This window comes from Peromyscus californicus, unplaced genomic scaffold (assembly GCF_007827085.1).
Source record: "Peromyscus californicus insignis strain IS unplaced genomic scaffold, ASM782708v3 Scaffold_16__1_contigs__length_79575227, whole genome shotgun sequence".
In the NCBI taxonomy this organism is placed as follows: Eukaryota; Metazoa; Chordata; class Mammalia; order Rodentia; family Cricetidae; genus Peromyscus; species Peromyscus californicus.
The window spans coordinates 42,622,707-42,636,501 of NW_026294458.1; the positions used below are offsets into that span (position 1 = coordinate 42,622,707).

A 13,795-nucleotide genomic window follows, 5' to 3' on the forward strand; every position below is an offset into this window, starting at 1 on the left:
GCTTTAGTTTGTTCCACTATATATTCATGTGAAGTCATCTTAAACTGAATGAGTTTTCAATTTTTATTCTAAAAGATATCACTGCTAAAGGAATCTTATTTGTTCTTTTCCTCTTTAAACAGCCGAATGAACATGAGGGACAAAATTGGCAGAATTTGGGACAGCAATGTAAGGGCTCAGCACTTTAGAAAATGTGTAAAATATCACACTAAATTGGTAAATACGGCTGCATGAACAGCTATAAGTGGCAATGGAATTTTATTTTTACTTCTTAATTGATAGTAGAATCATTTAGTATATATATATAATATATATATGTTATAATCATTAATATGGCAAGTAAATTTATAGGAGAAATCAATTATATTATTATGTGTGCATCCTGTCCCCTCAGTAATGCTTTAGTGCATCATAGAACCAGAGAAATGCATCCAGAGAAAATGCTGCCCTTCTCCACAGAAAACTCATGCATAACATTATATAGAAATTAATTCATGGAATGATTTCAAGTATGGATCTCAGAATAGCTTATTTAAACGGCACCAGGAAAGAGCACCTTACCCGCAAAAAGGAGTCGAGGGATCCATTCTCCATATACTCTACCACGATCATTACTGGTCGGCCTAAAAGAAAGCCAAGAACACACATTGTTAGAGCAATTACAGAGAGATGTGCGGCAGGTAGAGATTTCCAGCTGCCATAGCTAACTTCTTTGTATTTTTAAAAGGTGAACTTCACTTTCCAACCTCTTTCATGAAAGTGTTCTCATATGTGCTTTTCCTTTTGTTTTTTCTCTATAGCATTATTTCTTTTTGAGTTCACAAAAGGACATGGATTATAATCTGAGTTACAAAGTAATTAAACATGTTTTACAAATGTCTTGCAAATTGTTTGTATAGACTGTGTGTGTGTGTGTTTTTTTTTCCTCTAGTTTTTCCATAAATGACAACCAGGACACTGAAGTCATCATTTAAGCAGACATCGCTTCTGTTTTTACAGTTGTGGCATGGCTTCCATGATGTTGTAGCACTTTTTTCCTTACTTAGAGTGGGCAGTTCTGAAATTATTTCTAAATCAAAGCAGAAAGGAGAAATTCATAAATCCTCTTTGATTACTTATAAAAGATCAGACATAGACTGCTTTTAAGGGATTTCAAGCAGAATAATTTTCAGCAGATTGATGAATATCACACACCCATGCCTGGTCATCTCTTTATTGGATACAGATTTGATCAGCAGAGAGCTGATGGTAAAGCATGAAAAACAGATAACTGACTTGTAGTCTAGTGCAGAAGCAAAGATCAGAAACGGAGCATCATTTACTTCTCCTTTTATCACACCAGTTGTTACGGTTCCCAATATATCTCTATTAGGTAGAATATTTGACATAAATAACTTTGATTTGTTTCAAAGAAAGGAATGTATTTGCTCTCTCCAATTGCACAGGCTTAAAAGATAAAATTTCAATTGAGTGGAAAATGATATTTACCTGAAATAGGAATCTATCAATGCTTACTTTTTCTTTCTACATTTTTTTATTTCTGATTAGAATTCTTGATGATTCAATCTGAATGGCACATAGCTATTTTTAGGACACAAAAAATTGATCTGGAAAGAACCTATGCCAATGCCAAGGATGAAAATGTTGGACTCGTAATTCAAGTCTTTTTTCCTGAACTCAAAACCTTGCAGGTTAGAAAGGGTAGCCATCATAAATTGCTTCAATGTATGCAAATGCTAGATTTTACATTTGAATGTATATTTTAAAGAAAGATGAGCTAAAGGTCAAAAGGTGCAATAAAGCTCCCAATTTATCATGCATAGAATTCAAACCTAAGGAAATTTTCCATTTGGAGAGAATATTAACTTATGTTCTGTAATGACCCTTAAAGCTATTAATCTTAACCATATGAACAAAAAACTTTATCGGCAATTCCAGAGGTGAGATGACCTGTCAGCACTCTCATGGACAGGGATCAAGAAGACCTGGTTTGAAGCCTGAAACCTTGTCACTCTGCCCTTTATTTGTCCATTGGTTTCAGAGAGCCAAGAGGTAGCAAGCTAATGCCAACACTTAGGTAGGAAAGTGGAGAAAAATCAAAAGCTATTTTTGTATCTCAACCCCAAATTCTAAGCAAATATTCAAGTTATGAGTACTAAGGAAGAATGTTGAGTTACTGTTATGGGTACCTGAATTATGCTCCCTCTGCATTTTTCATACCTCTGTAATAGCTCCTGACCACTGCTGTCAAGTGTTCATTTTAAAGTATATAATTTGAGTTTTGTTAGAATCAAAGAGCTTATAAACACTTCCTTGCATTGCTACACCCCTATGACACAGATAAAGAAATTGAGGGATAGAAAAATAAAGTATGTTTCTTGAACCAAAAGCCAGCAAGGGGCAGTATTAGGCATCACATCTGGTGCTTTGGATTATTGAACTTTTATGGTATAGCTGCATCTCAGAAGAGATGAGTGGATCGTATCTCTAAGTCTAGTCTGGCTGACCATTAACTCCAGTGAAGGACATTTTCCTAACAAACACTGTCATCCTTGTTCTACCAGCCGTCTACTACTTTCTCTTGTTCAATTCTGCATTCCAATTGCTATTCATCAGTCACAGTTATTTCTTAACTTGTTCCTCTCTGCAATACCCCCACAATGTTCCCCCCTCCAGAATTTAAACTCTGTATATCCTTGCAAGCCTTCATGCTGACATTTCCAATAGATCCCCATCATTGCTATTGTGTATGCTATGACATGCTCTGCTTGGCCTTTGTCTTGCTTTGTCTTTTTCCTTCAGAGACTTGTATTTTCATTCACTGTGATTCTCAAGGTTGATTACCATGAGACCAGGAGCTTAGTAGGTGCTTCATAAAGTCAATTTCTATTTTCTTACTGATTTCACTATCCTTATGAAATCAACACTGAATTATTTCAGCAAGATTCCTAACTGTGTGAATACAAGGTACTCTGGGCTTAGTTCTAGTTAAAACTCTTTTGTAGGTCCATTTTGCAGTCTGAAAATCCATCAGCAGCAAGTTTCACTTCTCATTTAGAATGATGAGGATGAAGACTCCCCCATTTCTTGTGAATTAGAGACTTTTTTTGAGCCATTTTTACCTTTTATGCAGAACTCTCAGTTGAGAGTGGCTGAACTGAAGAACCGTGGTTATTTTTTTTTTCAGACTACTCTTAGAATTTAATCTGTAATTCATTTCCTAATGGTTTTCTACAGGAAATATGTAGTTACAATGAGAAGGTTAAAGGCAAACTTGTAGTCCCTTATTGCATCTGTGAAAAAAATACAAAGAAATAAGGGAACTTATGAAAATTCGGATGCTATTCTTTTTTCCATTTTAGGTGAGTGAAGCTTTTTGGTACACATTCCCTCTTTGACTTGCCTTTTCAATGTGCACAATTACATATGTAAATCATATATTGTATATTCTAAGACTATGACTGCTCCTAGAAGATATACTTAGAAGTAATGGATTCATTTTCTAAATTTTCAAAGATATCTGAGCTCATTTCCTTTAGTAAATTTTAGTCTGCTGCCCAAATGCCGCATACCACAGCATCATCCTAGTGGCTGAATTGAGTTACAGACAATGAGCATACTCCAGGATGCTTTAACCTCAGTCGGTTCTCAAAATTACCACTTAATTTAAGAATGTTCATTGGTTTGATGTTACATCTCCCAAACTACCCAAAGTTATCATTTTCTAGATCATAAAATATATAAATAGTCAGATGTTGTTATGAAGTCTTAACTACATAAGAATCAAAATCTGAAAAATCACTTACTTATGTTCTGAAGATAATTACAAAACTCCTTTATCATCCTTTTCTATTATAGACAACAACAATTGTTTTCTTTTGGTTAGAATATATGTGTGTGTTTGTGTACACATGTCTATACATACGTATACACATTATATATATATGCACATACATACACACACATATATTCCAATACTTCCCAACACCTATAATGACTGATAAAGGAGGTTTGCAGAATCCATATGATCATAAGACTCTACCATTCTCATGATGATATTAAAGAAAAGTAAACAAAGGCATCCTTTAACTTTCTTATAAAATTCTCAGAGAATACTTGGCTAGTGAAATAGGTTTTCTTCAGAGAAGATTTGTGAAAGACGAGGATTACATAGATTTGCCATTTTTATATAAGTAATGAGTCTGTGACGGATGTGGTGTTTTGAATCAGTTCAGCAATTTCTAATGTGCAGCCAGTAAAATGAAGAATCGAAACAAATCTCAACAACCTCAGAACTCTATTACAGATTTAAATCATTCTAGTTTATTTAACATTCGATCATGTCTATATTCTGTCTACCAGGTTATAAACTTGCAGCAATAACTTGTATTGACAGAGTGTCAGTATTCTTTCTACCCACATGCAGTTCAGTACTTCTTAAGCTGGTTATTTCATCTATTCTTCTTCCTTGCTGGTTTTATAGATAGGGAATTACAATTATAATCTCCTCTCGGTTTGATAATAAATGAAACAATTTTCTTATCCGTGTAATGCTTTCTACAGATATGGGTAATACATATCTGAAAAGATATAATATATTAAATTATTGTTTTTATTCACATGATAACTACTAAAATAGGGAAACCATTTTACTTTTAAAGTGTTACCTGTTAAGTATCAGAACCCTCTCCCAAACAAAACTCATCCTCAATGACTTTGACTCTTAGGTTATTTTAAATTTTTAAATTAAAATTTAATTTATTTTTAATCTAATACTTTAATCTAATACTTGTGCTTGAAAATTACACATCTATTGGGTACTATGTGATGTTTCAATACACATACACATTGTGCAATATTTCAATAAGGATAAATATCTATCTCATCAAACCTTTTTTATTTTTCATAGTGAAAACATTCAAAGTCATTTTCCAGCATTTTGAAAGATACAGTACATCATATTTACTCTACTGTGAAGTGGCACATCAGAACTTCTTGTTCTTACATAATGTGGTCTCCACTGATCACCCATCATTGTTATTTATCCCAAATCCTGGTAACCACCATCCTCTCAGCTTCTCTGAGATATACCACTTCATATTGCACATTGGAGTGGGAGAATGCAGAAATTTATTCTGTTTAACACAGTGAACTCTGGCTCCCACTGTGTTGCCACAATTTGTTACACTTCCCTCAGTGAGGACTCTATCAGGAATTGGACTGGAAGCCATTCATGTCACACTTCAGCAAAGGATCTCTGTATTCTGTCTGTGCCCTGAAAATCTTAATGAAGGTGAACTCAGAAATGATGAACTGAGTTGTTTGGGGGAGACAGTTTCAAGGTGGCATACCATCTGTGGTTACTGCTCACTGCTCTTAGATTTATAGTTGGAGACAGCAAAATGAAGTGTAAAAACAGTTGAGGTGTAAATGCAGTTTGGCAAGTAGAGGAATCTGAGTAACTTTAAACTTGCAATAAAGGCGGGGCAGACAAAGCAATTATAATTTGTAATTGTTAAAGAGATTAGAGCTATTACTGGGGCAATTGAGAAAGCACCTAGAACAAAACTTCACCTATTACAAGATTCTGGATATGAGTATAAATTCATTAGGTAATAGAATACCTTTAAAAAGGGTTTTAGAACACTTGATTAGAAAACGTCCTCCTAGGGAGGCATTTTCCTAAGCTCAAGCAAGAAGGTATGGTATACTAATGCAGCTGTGGTCTAAGTAAGCCAGGCTAAGGGGCAGTAGAACTTGGTCTATGTGGTACTGCTTTTCAGGCATGCGAAATGGAAGTCATGGTGAGGGTGGTGGAAGCTTGCATATAGGATCTAGAAAGCCACTGAGACCAAGCAGTGTGTTCCAGGGTCAGATTCTCTGCCAAGAGGAACTGAGTAGCCGCTGATTAATGCTCATGAAACGTAAGTCATAATTGATAGGCTAGGATAGAGGAGATGCCAAAAAAAATAGGATATTCAATGAGGAAATCAGCAGGTACTGAGTGTATCTGACCAAGTAAGACTCCAGTTTCCACAGGCAATAGAGCTGAAAGGACTGCTGGACACCAGCTGATGCCATGATTCCCTAATGAGGGACGATGTGTAACTTCTCTGTGTGCTGATTATTTGCTGTGCTAGGCGCTGATCCTTGTTGGTCCTGCTTTCCCTAGCTGTACCCCTAGTTCCTTACATTTGTAATGGGGATGACAGCTTGTCATTGCATTATGCAGTATTTTGTTCTCTCTCTCTCTTTTTTAAATGAAAAAAATGTACATTTTTTTTTTTTGTCTTTCTGTGTGCTGTGAATATGTGTTGCTCTGATTGGTTGATAAATAAAGCTGCATTGGCCTACGGCAAGGCAGCTTAGAGGCAGGTGGGAAATCAAAGCAGAAGCATGGAGAAAAGAAAGGAGAGGAGGGGAGATGCCAGCCTACTGCCCAAGGAACAACATGCAGACAGACTGGTAAGCCATGGAATACATGGCAAAACATAGATTAGTAGAAATGGTTTAATTTAAGATGTAAGAGCTAGCTAGCAAGAGGCATGCCATAGACCATACAGTTTGTAAATAATATTAAGCCTCTGAGTGATTATTTTACAAGCAACTACAGGACCGTGGGGCCAGGCTGGACCAGAGAAGCCTTCTGGCTACAGTACATTTCCCCTAGACAATGAATTACAGGCAATTTATTCCTGCTGGGAGAAGGAGAATTGGCTTCTCCCAAGGATAAGTTTTCTTTTTGGTTGTCTAGTATTAAACTGATTAGTCCTGAAGTCATATACACACAAACAACAAAAATGGTTGTACTTACATATATCTGTACATACACATATGTACACATATACACATAAAAGCATACATACACATACATATATATATACACACACACATACATACATATGTGTGTATGTAACAATAATAAAGAAAAAGAAGTTAAGAATTGGGTGGGATTTGGAAGGAGGGTGTTTGGGACAGCAAGAAAAAGGAAAGGGAAGTGATGTAATTTTACTTCAATTAAATTTAAAAAGTATATTTATTAATCAACAATGATACTATTTAGAATTATAACATGCAGTGAAGAAAAAAAGGCATTTCTCAGTGTTTTCAAATTTCTGACATGTTACTCTGAATTTCTGGGACAATAAGTCACTATTCCCAGAGTCTTCAAAATTATGATATTTTAAATGTGCTTTTAATAGTCTTCATACTCTATGGATTTGAGTAACTAAAATTCTTGTTTAAAGAATAAAATATGCTAAATTTAGTGGTACTTAAAAGAACTATAGCCTATAGAAATATTTACTGAAAATATAATTTAAAACTTAGGTCTCCTAATAAGGGAACAGCCCCTCAGTGGACACTTTCCATTTAAGGATTTATTTGGCATTTAAAATATGCTAAACCTTGAGAAAGCATTAAAAAGACTGACACAAAGTATCCTATATAGTGAACTCATTAGTGAGCATTTTGTCTTTTAATTACATTCTCTTGTTCTCCTTTCTATGTTATACTATAACCACACATGCATTTGTTTATTTATATACATGTATACCTTGTAGGCTAGGCTCCACATATGAGGGAGTACATGCATTTTCCTCTCTGGCATTGGGTGACCCACTCAATATTACTCTAACTCCATCCATTTTTTTCCAGAAAATATTGCTATTGAACCTTTTCTTTAGATCTGAATATATTCGATATTAGAAACTCTGGTGATATTTTATTTGTGCTGAAATGTGGTGATATTTTATTTGTGCTTTAATAAATAAAGCTTGCCTGGAGATCAGAGAAAGATAGCCACAACACAAAAGTCATACAATGTTAGCACACGCCTTTAATCCTATCACTTGGCAGTCAGGATCTCTGTGTGTTCAAGGCCACACTGGAAACAGAGCCAGGTATGGTGGCACACGCCTTAAATTCCAAAACTAGTTAACCATGGAGGTTTGGAGGTCTGTACAGACAGACAGACAGGAAGTAACAGAGCTGGGTAGAAAGAGGAAGTGATGTAGCTGGGCAGAGAGAGCAAATCAGATTGCAGAACAGCAGGGCATAAAGGCGTGGGTAAACAGGAAGTAACTTGCATTTGGAAGCTACAGAGTTGGTGAGGTAAGGTTGGCTGGTGGCTTTCCCTATTTCCCTGATCTCTCTAAGGCTTTCACCCCTATGTTTGGCCCTGTGTTTTTTATTTAATAAGACCATTTAGAAATCCATCTACAGGAAACATGTAACCTGATTTTGTATTTAGGATTTTTATCAGTATATATTCATTATATAGGGTCTAGTTTCATCTAGGTAATTTTTCTCAAGTTTATCATGTTCTTTGATCATATTCACTCTTCCTATTACCTTCCATTCTTCTTCCTCCCCATTTTCTCTCCTCTTACTAGTCTTCTCTTTTTCTCTAGTCTCCTTCTTTCATTTCACTCACATAGACATACACAGAGAGAGACACACACACAGCACTCAAGTATCTATAAGAATTCTAAGGCCCACTTACATGTCTTATGTGTCCTTTTGACTGCATTCAGTACTTTCTCATCACCTAATACTACCTTTTCTTGCTCTTCTTTCTAAATATTATCCCATACATATACTCACAATTGTTAATATATAATCATACATACATATACTATAGACGAGGATTTCCCTATGAAGGAGAATGTTTCTATTTTTTTCTTTCTGATTTTAAGTGATATGACTTAATAGTATACATTCTAAGTTCATTCATTTTTCTGCAAATATCATGATTTTTTTACATCTGACTATGTATACATTTTGTATCTTTACCACTCTTTCATTATGCATTCATCTGTTGATAGACATCTATGTTGGTTCTATTTCATTGATATCATAAATAGATCATCAATAAATGTGGATGTTCAAATAAACAATAATTCTAAGATCTACAGATGAGAGAAAAATGTATGCTGTTTTATCTGTATGTGACTTATTTTGCTTAATGTGATGATCTACAATTGCATTTGCTTTCTAGCATATAACCTAATTTCATTCTTTGTTATGTCTGAAGAAAACTTTTGTGTATATAAACCACATTTTCTTCATTCATCTGTTGACAAACATCTAGGCGGATTTCATGATTTAGCTACTGCAATAAATAGAGATGTGCTGCTATCTCTGTAGTAATTTGTCTTAGATTCTTTGGGTATAAACCCTTAAGTGGTATACTTCAGGCAGATGCTACTTCTATTTTTAGTTTTTGAGGAACGTCTATGCTGCTTTCCATAGTGTCTAGACTAATTTAATCCTAAGAACAGTATAAGGATTCCCTTTTTCTCACATCCTCACTAGCATTTAAAGCGAGTCTTAGCATTAGACTAAATGCATGCTGTATCAGGAAATATGTAGACGCTAAGGGCAGAATGTCATAGTTTATACAGATGTGCTGGAGGGTCAGTTTGAAAAGGAATGGACTTGTTATGGTTAGTTTTCACTGTCATCTTAGTCAGACTGAGAAACATGTAGGACATTAGTGAAACATATCTTCAAGTGTGTCGCTGAGGGTGTTTTCAGAAAGGCTTGCCTTAAATATGGGCAGCACCGTGCCTTGAGGTGAGGTGTTAGAATGAACAAAAAGAACACATAGAGTGAGAAATCTGTGCCCAAGCGTTTTGCTTTTTGCTTCCCAATCCACCAAGATGTGAGCTGCCACTCACAGGCTACCACGCCGTAGCCTTTCTCATGGACTCTATCCTCCCAATAGTCAGCGACAGTAAACCTCTCCCCTTCAGTTGCTTTTGTCAGGCATTTGGTCCCAGCAGTGAGAAAAAGGACCCAAGTATTCGATATTAAGCATAAAACCACCCAGTGATGGCCTGAGCAAAGGAATGCATATATCGCCACTATACACTACCTTCCAGACAGACTGCTTGTGGATTTTAAGTTAAGGACTATACAATTAAAGAAGGTTTTTGACTGAAAATTGCAGGGGACAGTATATTTAGGACCTCTCCTGATAGGTTCAAAGGGTCACTAAAATTCTGTATAGCTGAAATCAATAGGTTTGCATGTTTTTTAATAAATAAAATGGTTTCTCATAAGGTGGATATTTTTTGACTTAAATATTATACTATATTAGATTTTGAAAAACAGCTTCTTCCAGAGAGTTTTTTATTCTTTCACTATCTGTGTGTGCCTTCTGTATGCTGTTGACAGACCCATGTGTGTACCAACTGTCTTGATTATTAATAACCAGGTGAATTTTGTTCCATGTTTCTCCTCATTTCCTAATTTTAAAATTTAGAGGTGATCTCAATGATCCTTCAGAAATGCTAAAGAATAAAACACCACATCCAACGACAGAAACAACTGAGTAGGAATTGGGAAGAATGATCTATCTATATATTTTTAAAGAATAATAGTTCTTCGTCTAGGTTTACTTAAAAGCAAATTAATGGTGCAAAGCTAAGAAAACAATCAACCCAAAAAGCAAACAACAACAAAAACCTCAACCAACTTGCATTTTCCTGCAGTTCCAGAGAGCTGAGACATGCCATCTGTACCAACCAGCTCTGGTATTATTCAGTAATGTTCTTCTTCCTACAAGAAATTACCATACAAGCAAAAGAATTTTTCTAGTCTAATTATGTCATGTAGACAATAGAAATAACTGCAAAAGATGCCCAATGCTATGCTGCCTTTCACTATGAGAAGTGGAATGCATAGACTGCCTTCCATAATTTTAATAGCATACATAGGCTTTTTAACCTTTGAACGTTTTATTTAAGAACTACTATTTAATTTTTAAAAGTGTGTGTGTGTGTGTGTGTGTGTGTGTGTGTGTGTGTGTGTGTGTGTGTGTGTGTATGTGTGTGTATGGGATATATACATACGAATGCTGATTGCAGTGGAGGCCAGAAGCATTTGATCCCTTGTAGCTGTGAGATGCCTGACATGGGTGCTGGGAAATAAACTCTCTTCCTCTAGAGGAGCATTCCATACTCTTCATGACTGAGCCATTCACTCATCTCCACATTTTTTTGATTAGTGTTTGAGAATTTAATGTGTGTATAACTTGTTTATATCAATTCCGTCTCCTAATCCCTCCTGTCTAAGTCTTTTTAGACTTCCCAGTACTTCTCTGTCTTCCTTTTAAAACTGTTTTTCTTGAGTTTAAATTGCATCCGTACTCATTAGAGTAATATAATAATAAGGATCACATTGAAAGTGGGTCTTGAAATTATGCTTTATTTATTCTTTCCAATGGCTTAATGCTGCTTTATTTCTTGGTGTGTATATGTGTGTGCATGTGGGCGTAGATGTACATGTGTGTCCATGCATGTTGAGGACAGAGGTTGCTGTTGGGCATCTTTTTGAATTGCTCTCCCCCTTATTTTGGTTTTTGGGGAGGGCAGGATCTTTCACTAAACCCAGTGTTCACCGATTGGTTAGGCTGGCCAGCTCAGAGCCTCAGGAACCCTCATCTCTGACTCTGCAAATTACAGGTGTATGCTACTTTTTTTTGGTAGAAGTTCATTTCTCTCTCTCTCTCTCTCTCTCTCTCTCTCTCTCTCTCTCTCTCTCTCTCTCTCTGTCTCTCTCTCTTTCTGTGTGTGTGTGTGTGCGTGTGTGTGTGTGTGTACCTTCATGTTGGTGCTTACAGAGGCCAGAAGAGGGCAACAAATCCCCAGGGAGCAAAGGGCAGTTGTGAGTCACTCAATATGGGTGCTGGGAACTGAATTCCAATCCTCTGTAAGAACAACAAGTGCTCTTAACCTCTGAGCTGTATCTCCAGCCCCATCCATGCCTCACTTTTAGAAAGGTTTTAGAGATCCAAACTGAGTTTCCCCAGGCTTGCAAGTAAAGCATTTTACTGGCTAAACTAAGTCCCTAGGCCTTATTTAGGTAAAAAACATTTTACGTAAATAACTTATAAATACATACAAACTATAAATCAGCATATCCATCATAAATATTGTATGTTTATCAATGTGCCAGGCATTGTTCTCAGGACACTCCATTTCTTAATTAATTTCATCCTTATGACATGCCTATGGTGGTTGCCGTCACGATTTGAGTTTAACAGGTGAGATGCCTGTTTTTTAAGCAGCATAGTCAGGGCTTGAAATGACAGCTTCTAGAGTCCAAGCACTTGTCTATGTGGATGAATCTCGAAATGACACTGTGGCCTCCATTCATCATTTGGACAGCATAAAAAGTTACCCTAAATCTTTATGTCTCATTATGGAAACATTCTGGAAAGGAATTACAGATGATGTGCTTCTGTGGCTACTGAACATACTGTATAGACAAGTTACCTATGAACAGCAAGTAGGTTAGAAGGAGAATGGCTGGGAAAATCTTTAGATTTTTCTTCTTGTGCATTCTATTTATGATAAATCATTTATGGTAAGTTTATGATAATCATTTTAAGACTCTATTATGCATTTTTACAAAAGCACTTTCCCTCATATTCTCCTATGGGACTTAAACAGATAAAATTTCCACTTGTAATTTCACTTGTAAGGGGCATACATGAAACTTTGGAGAGTGGCAATGTAAAATCACTTCTGGGGAAGGCATCGGAGGTGCTGTCACATCCTGAGTCTTTTAAGAGTCCCTGGAAGGCTAGCAGAAAGCTGTTGTGGCTTCCAGACCATCTTTTGGTTCCATAAGTGATTTGATATATACTTATCCGGTCTTCTGTATTATTCCAGATCAGAAGAAAATCACCAGTAAATTTAAAATAAAAACACAATTCTGTCCTATCTATTCAGTATATCCTAGTATGGCTGGAGAGAACTACATTGAAATCATCATACATTGTTAGTTATCTTTTTCCATACTCCATCTTCTACCCTGTCTTCCTTCCACTATCCAATATAATTCCCCTGTTCCTTTATTCCCTTCCCCCTTCATACTACCTGTATTCTCTATTTCCTTGCAATTCCCACAATCATCATCTCTTATGAGTTCCTTATCGTCTATGAATACTTTAATTTAAACACATATCTCTAAAGATTCAAAGCTAATATCTACATATGAGTGAAAAAATACATGGAATTTGTCATTCTGGATCTGGGTTACTTCACTTAGAATGATTATTTCCAGATCCATCCATTTACCTATGAGTTTCATATTTCTTTTCAGCTGAATACTAGTCCACAGTGTATATGAACCATATTTCATTATCCATTCATCAATAGTTTGTTTTCTTTTTCTGGCTATTTTACATTGAGCTGTTGTGGGATATTAGCTTAAGATGTATTACATTCATTTATGCTGTGGAATGTTTGATTTAATGATGCAAAAATACGTTGCATTCTTTAATGTTGCATTTGTTTAGCTCTGTAAAGCTATGTTACTTTGCCTGCCTAAAACAGCTGGTTGGGCTAATGAAGAGCTGAATGGCCAATAGCTAGGCAGGAGAGAGAAATAGATGGGGCAGAGAGTATTAATAGGAGGAGAAGTCTAGAGAAGGAGGAGGAGTGAGAAAAGGAGAATGTCAGGGGTCAGACACCCAGCCACACAGCCAGCCATGGAGTAAGAAGGAAAGATGGATATACAGAATAAAGAAAAGTAAAAAACCCAGTGGTAAAATGTAGTTAAAGAGAAACGGAATAATTTGTTAGAAAAGCTGGTAAAAAAAACAAGCCAAGTTGGGGATTTAGCTCAGTGGTAGAGCACTTGCCTAGCAAGCACAAGGCCCTGAGTTTGGTCCTCAGCTCCAAAAAATAAATAAAAAAATAAATAAATAAAAATAAAAAATAAAAAAAATAAAAAAACAAGAACAAACAACAACAACAAAACAAGCCAAGCTAAGGCCAGACAT

General features: G+C 36.0%; 1 protein-coding gene across 2 annotated transcripts in view; it reads right to left on the reverse strand.

Annotated features, from left to right (window-relative positions):
- Epha6 (EPH receptor A6) overlaps nucleotides 1–13,795 on the reverse strand; it is a 935,524-nt gene that overhangs the window by 168,037 nt on the left and 753,692 nt on the right. For both annotated transcript variants that reach the window (XM_052740946.1, XM_052740947.1), the window contains one exon: nucleotides 562–623. In XM_052740946.1, coding sequence (XP_052596906.1) covers nucleotides 562–623 — 62 coding nt within the window. The remainder of the gene's footprint in view (nucleotides 1–561; nucleotides 624–13,795) is intronic.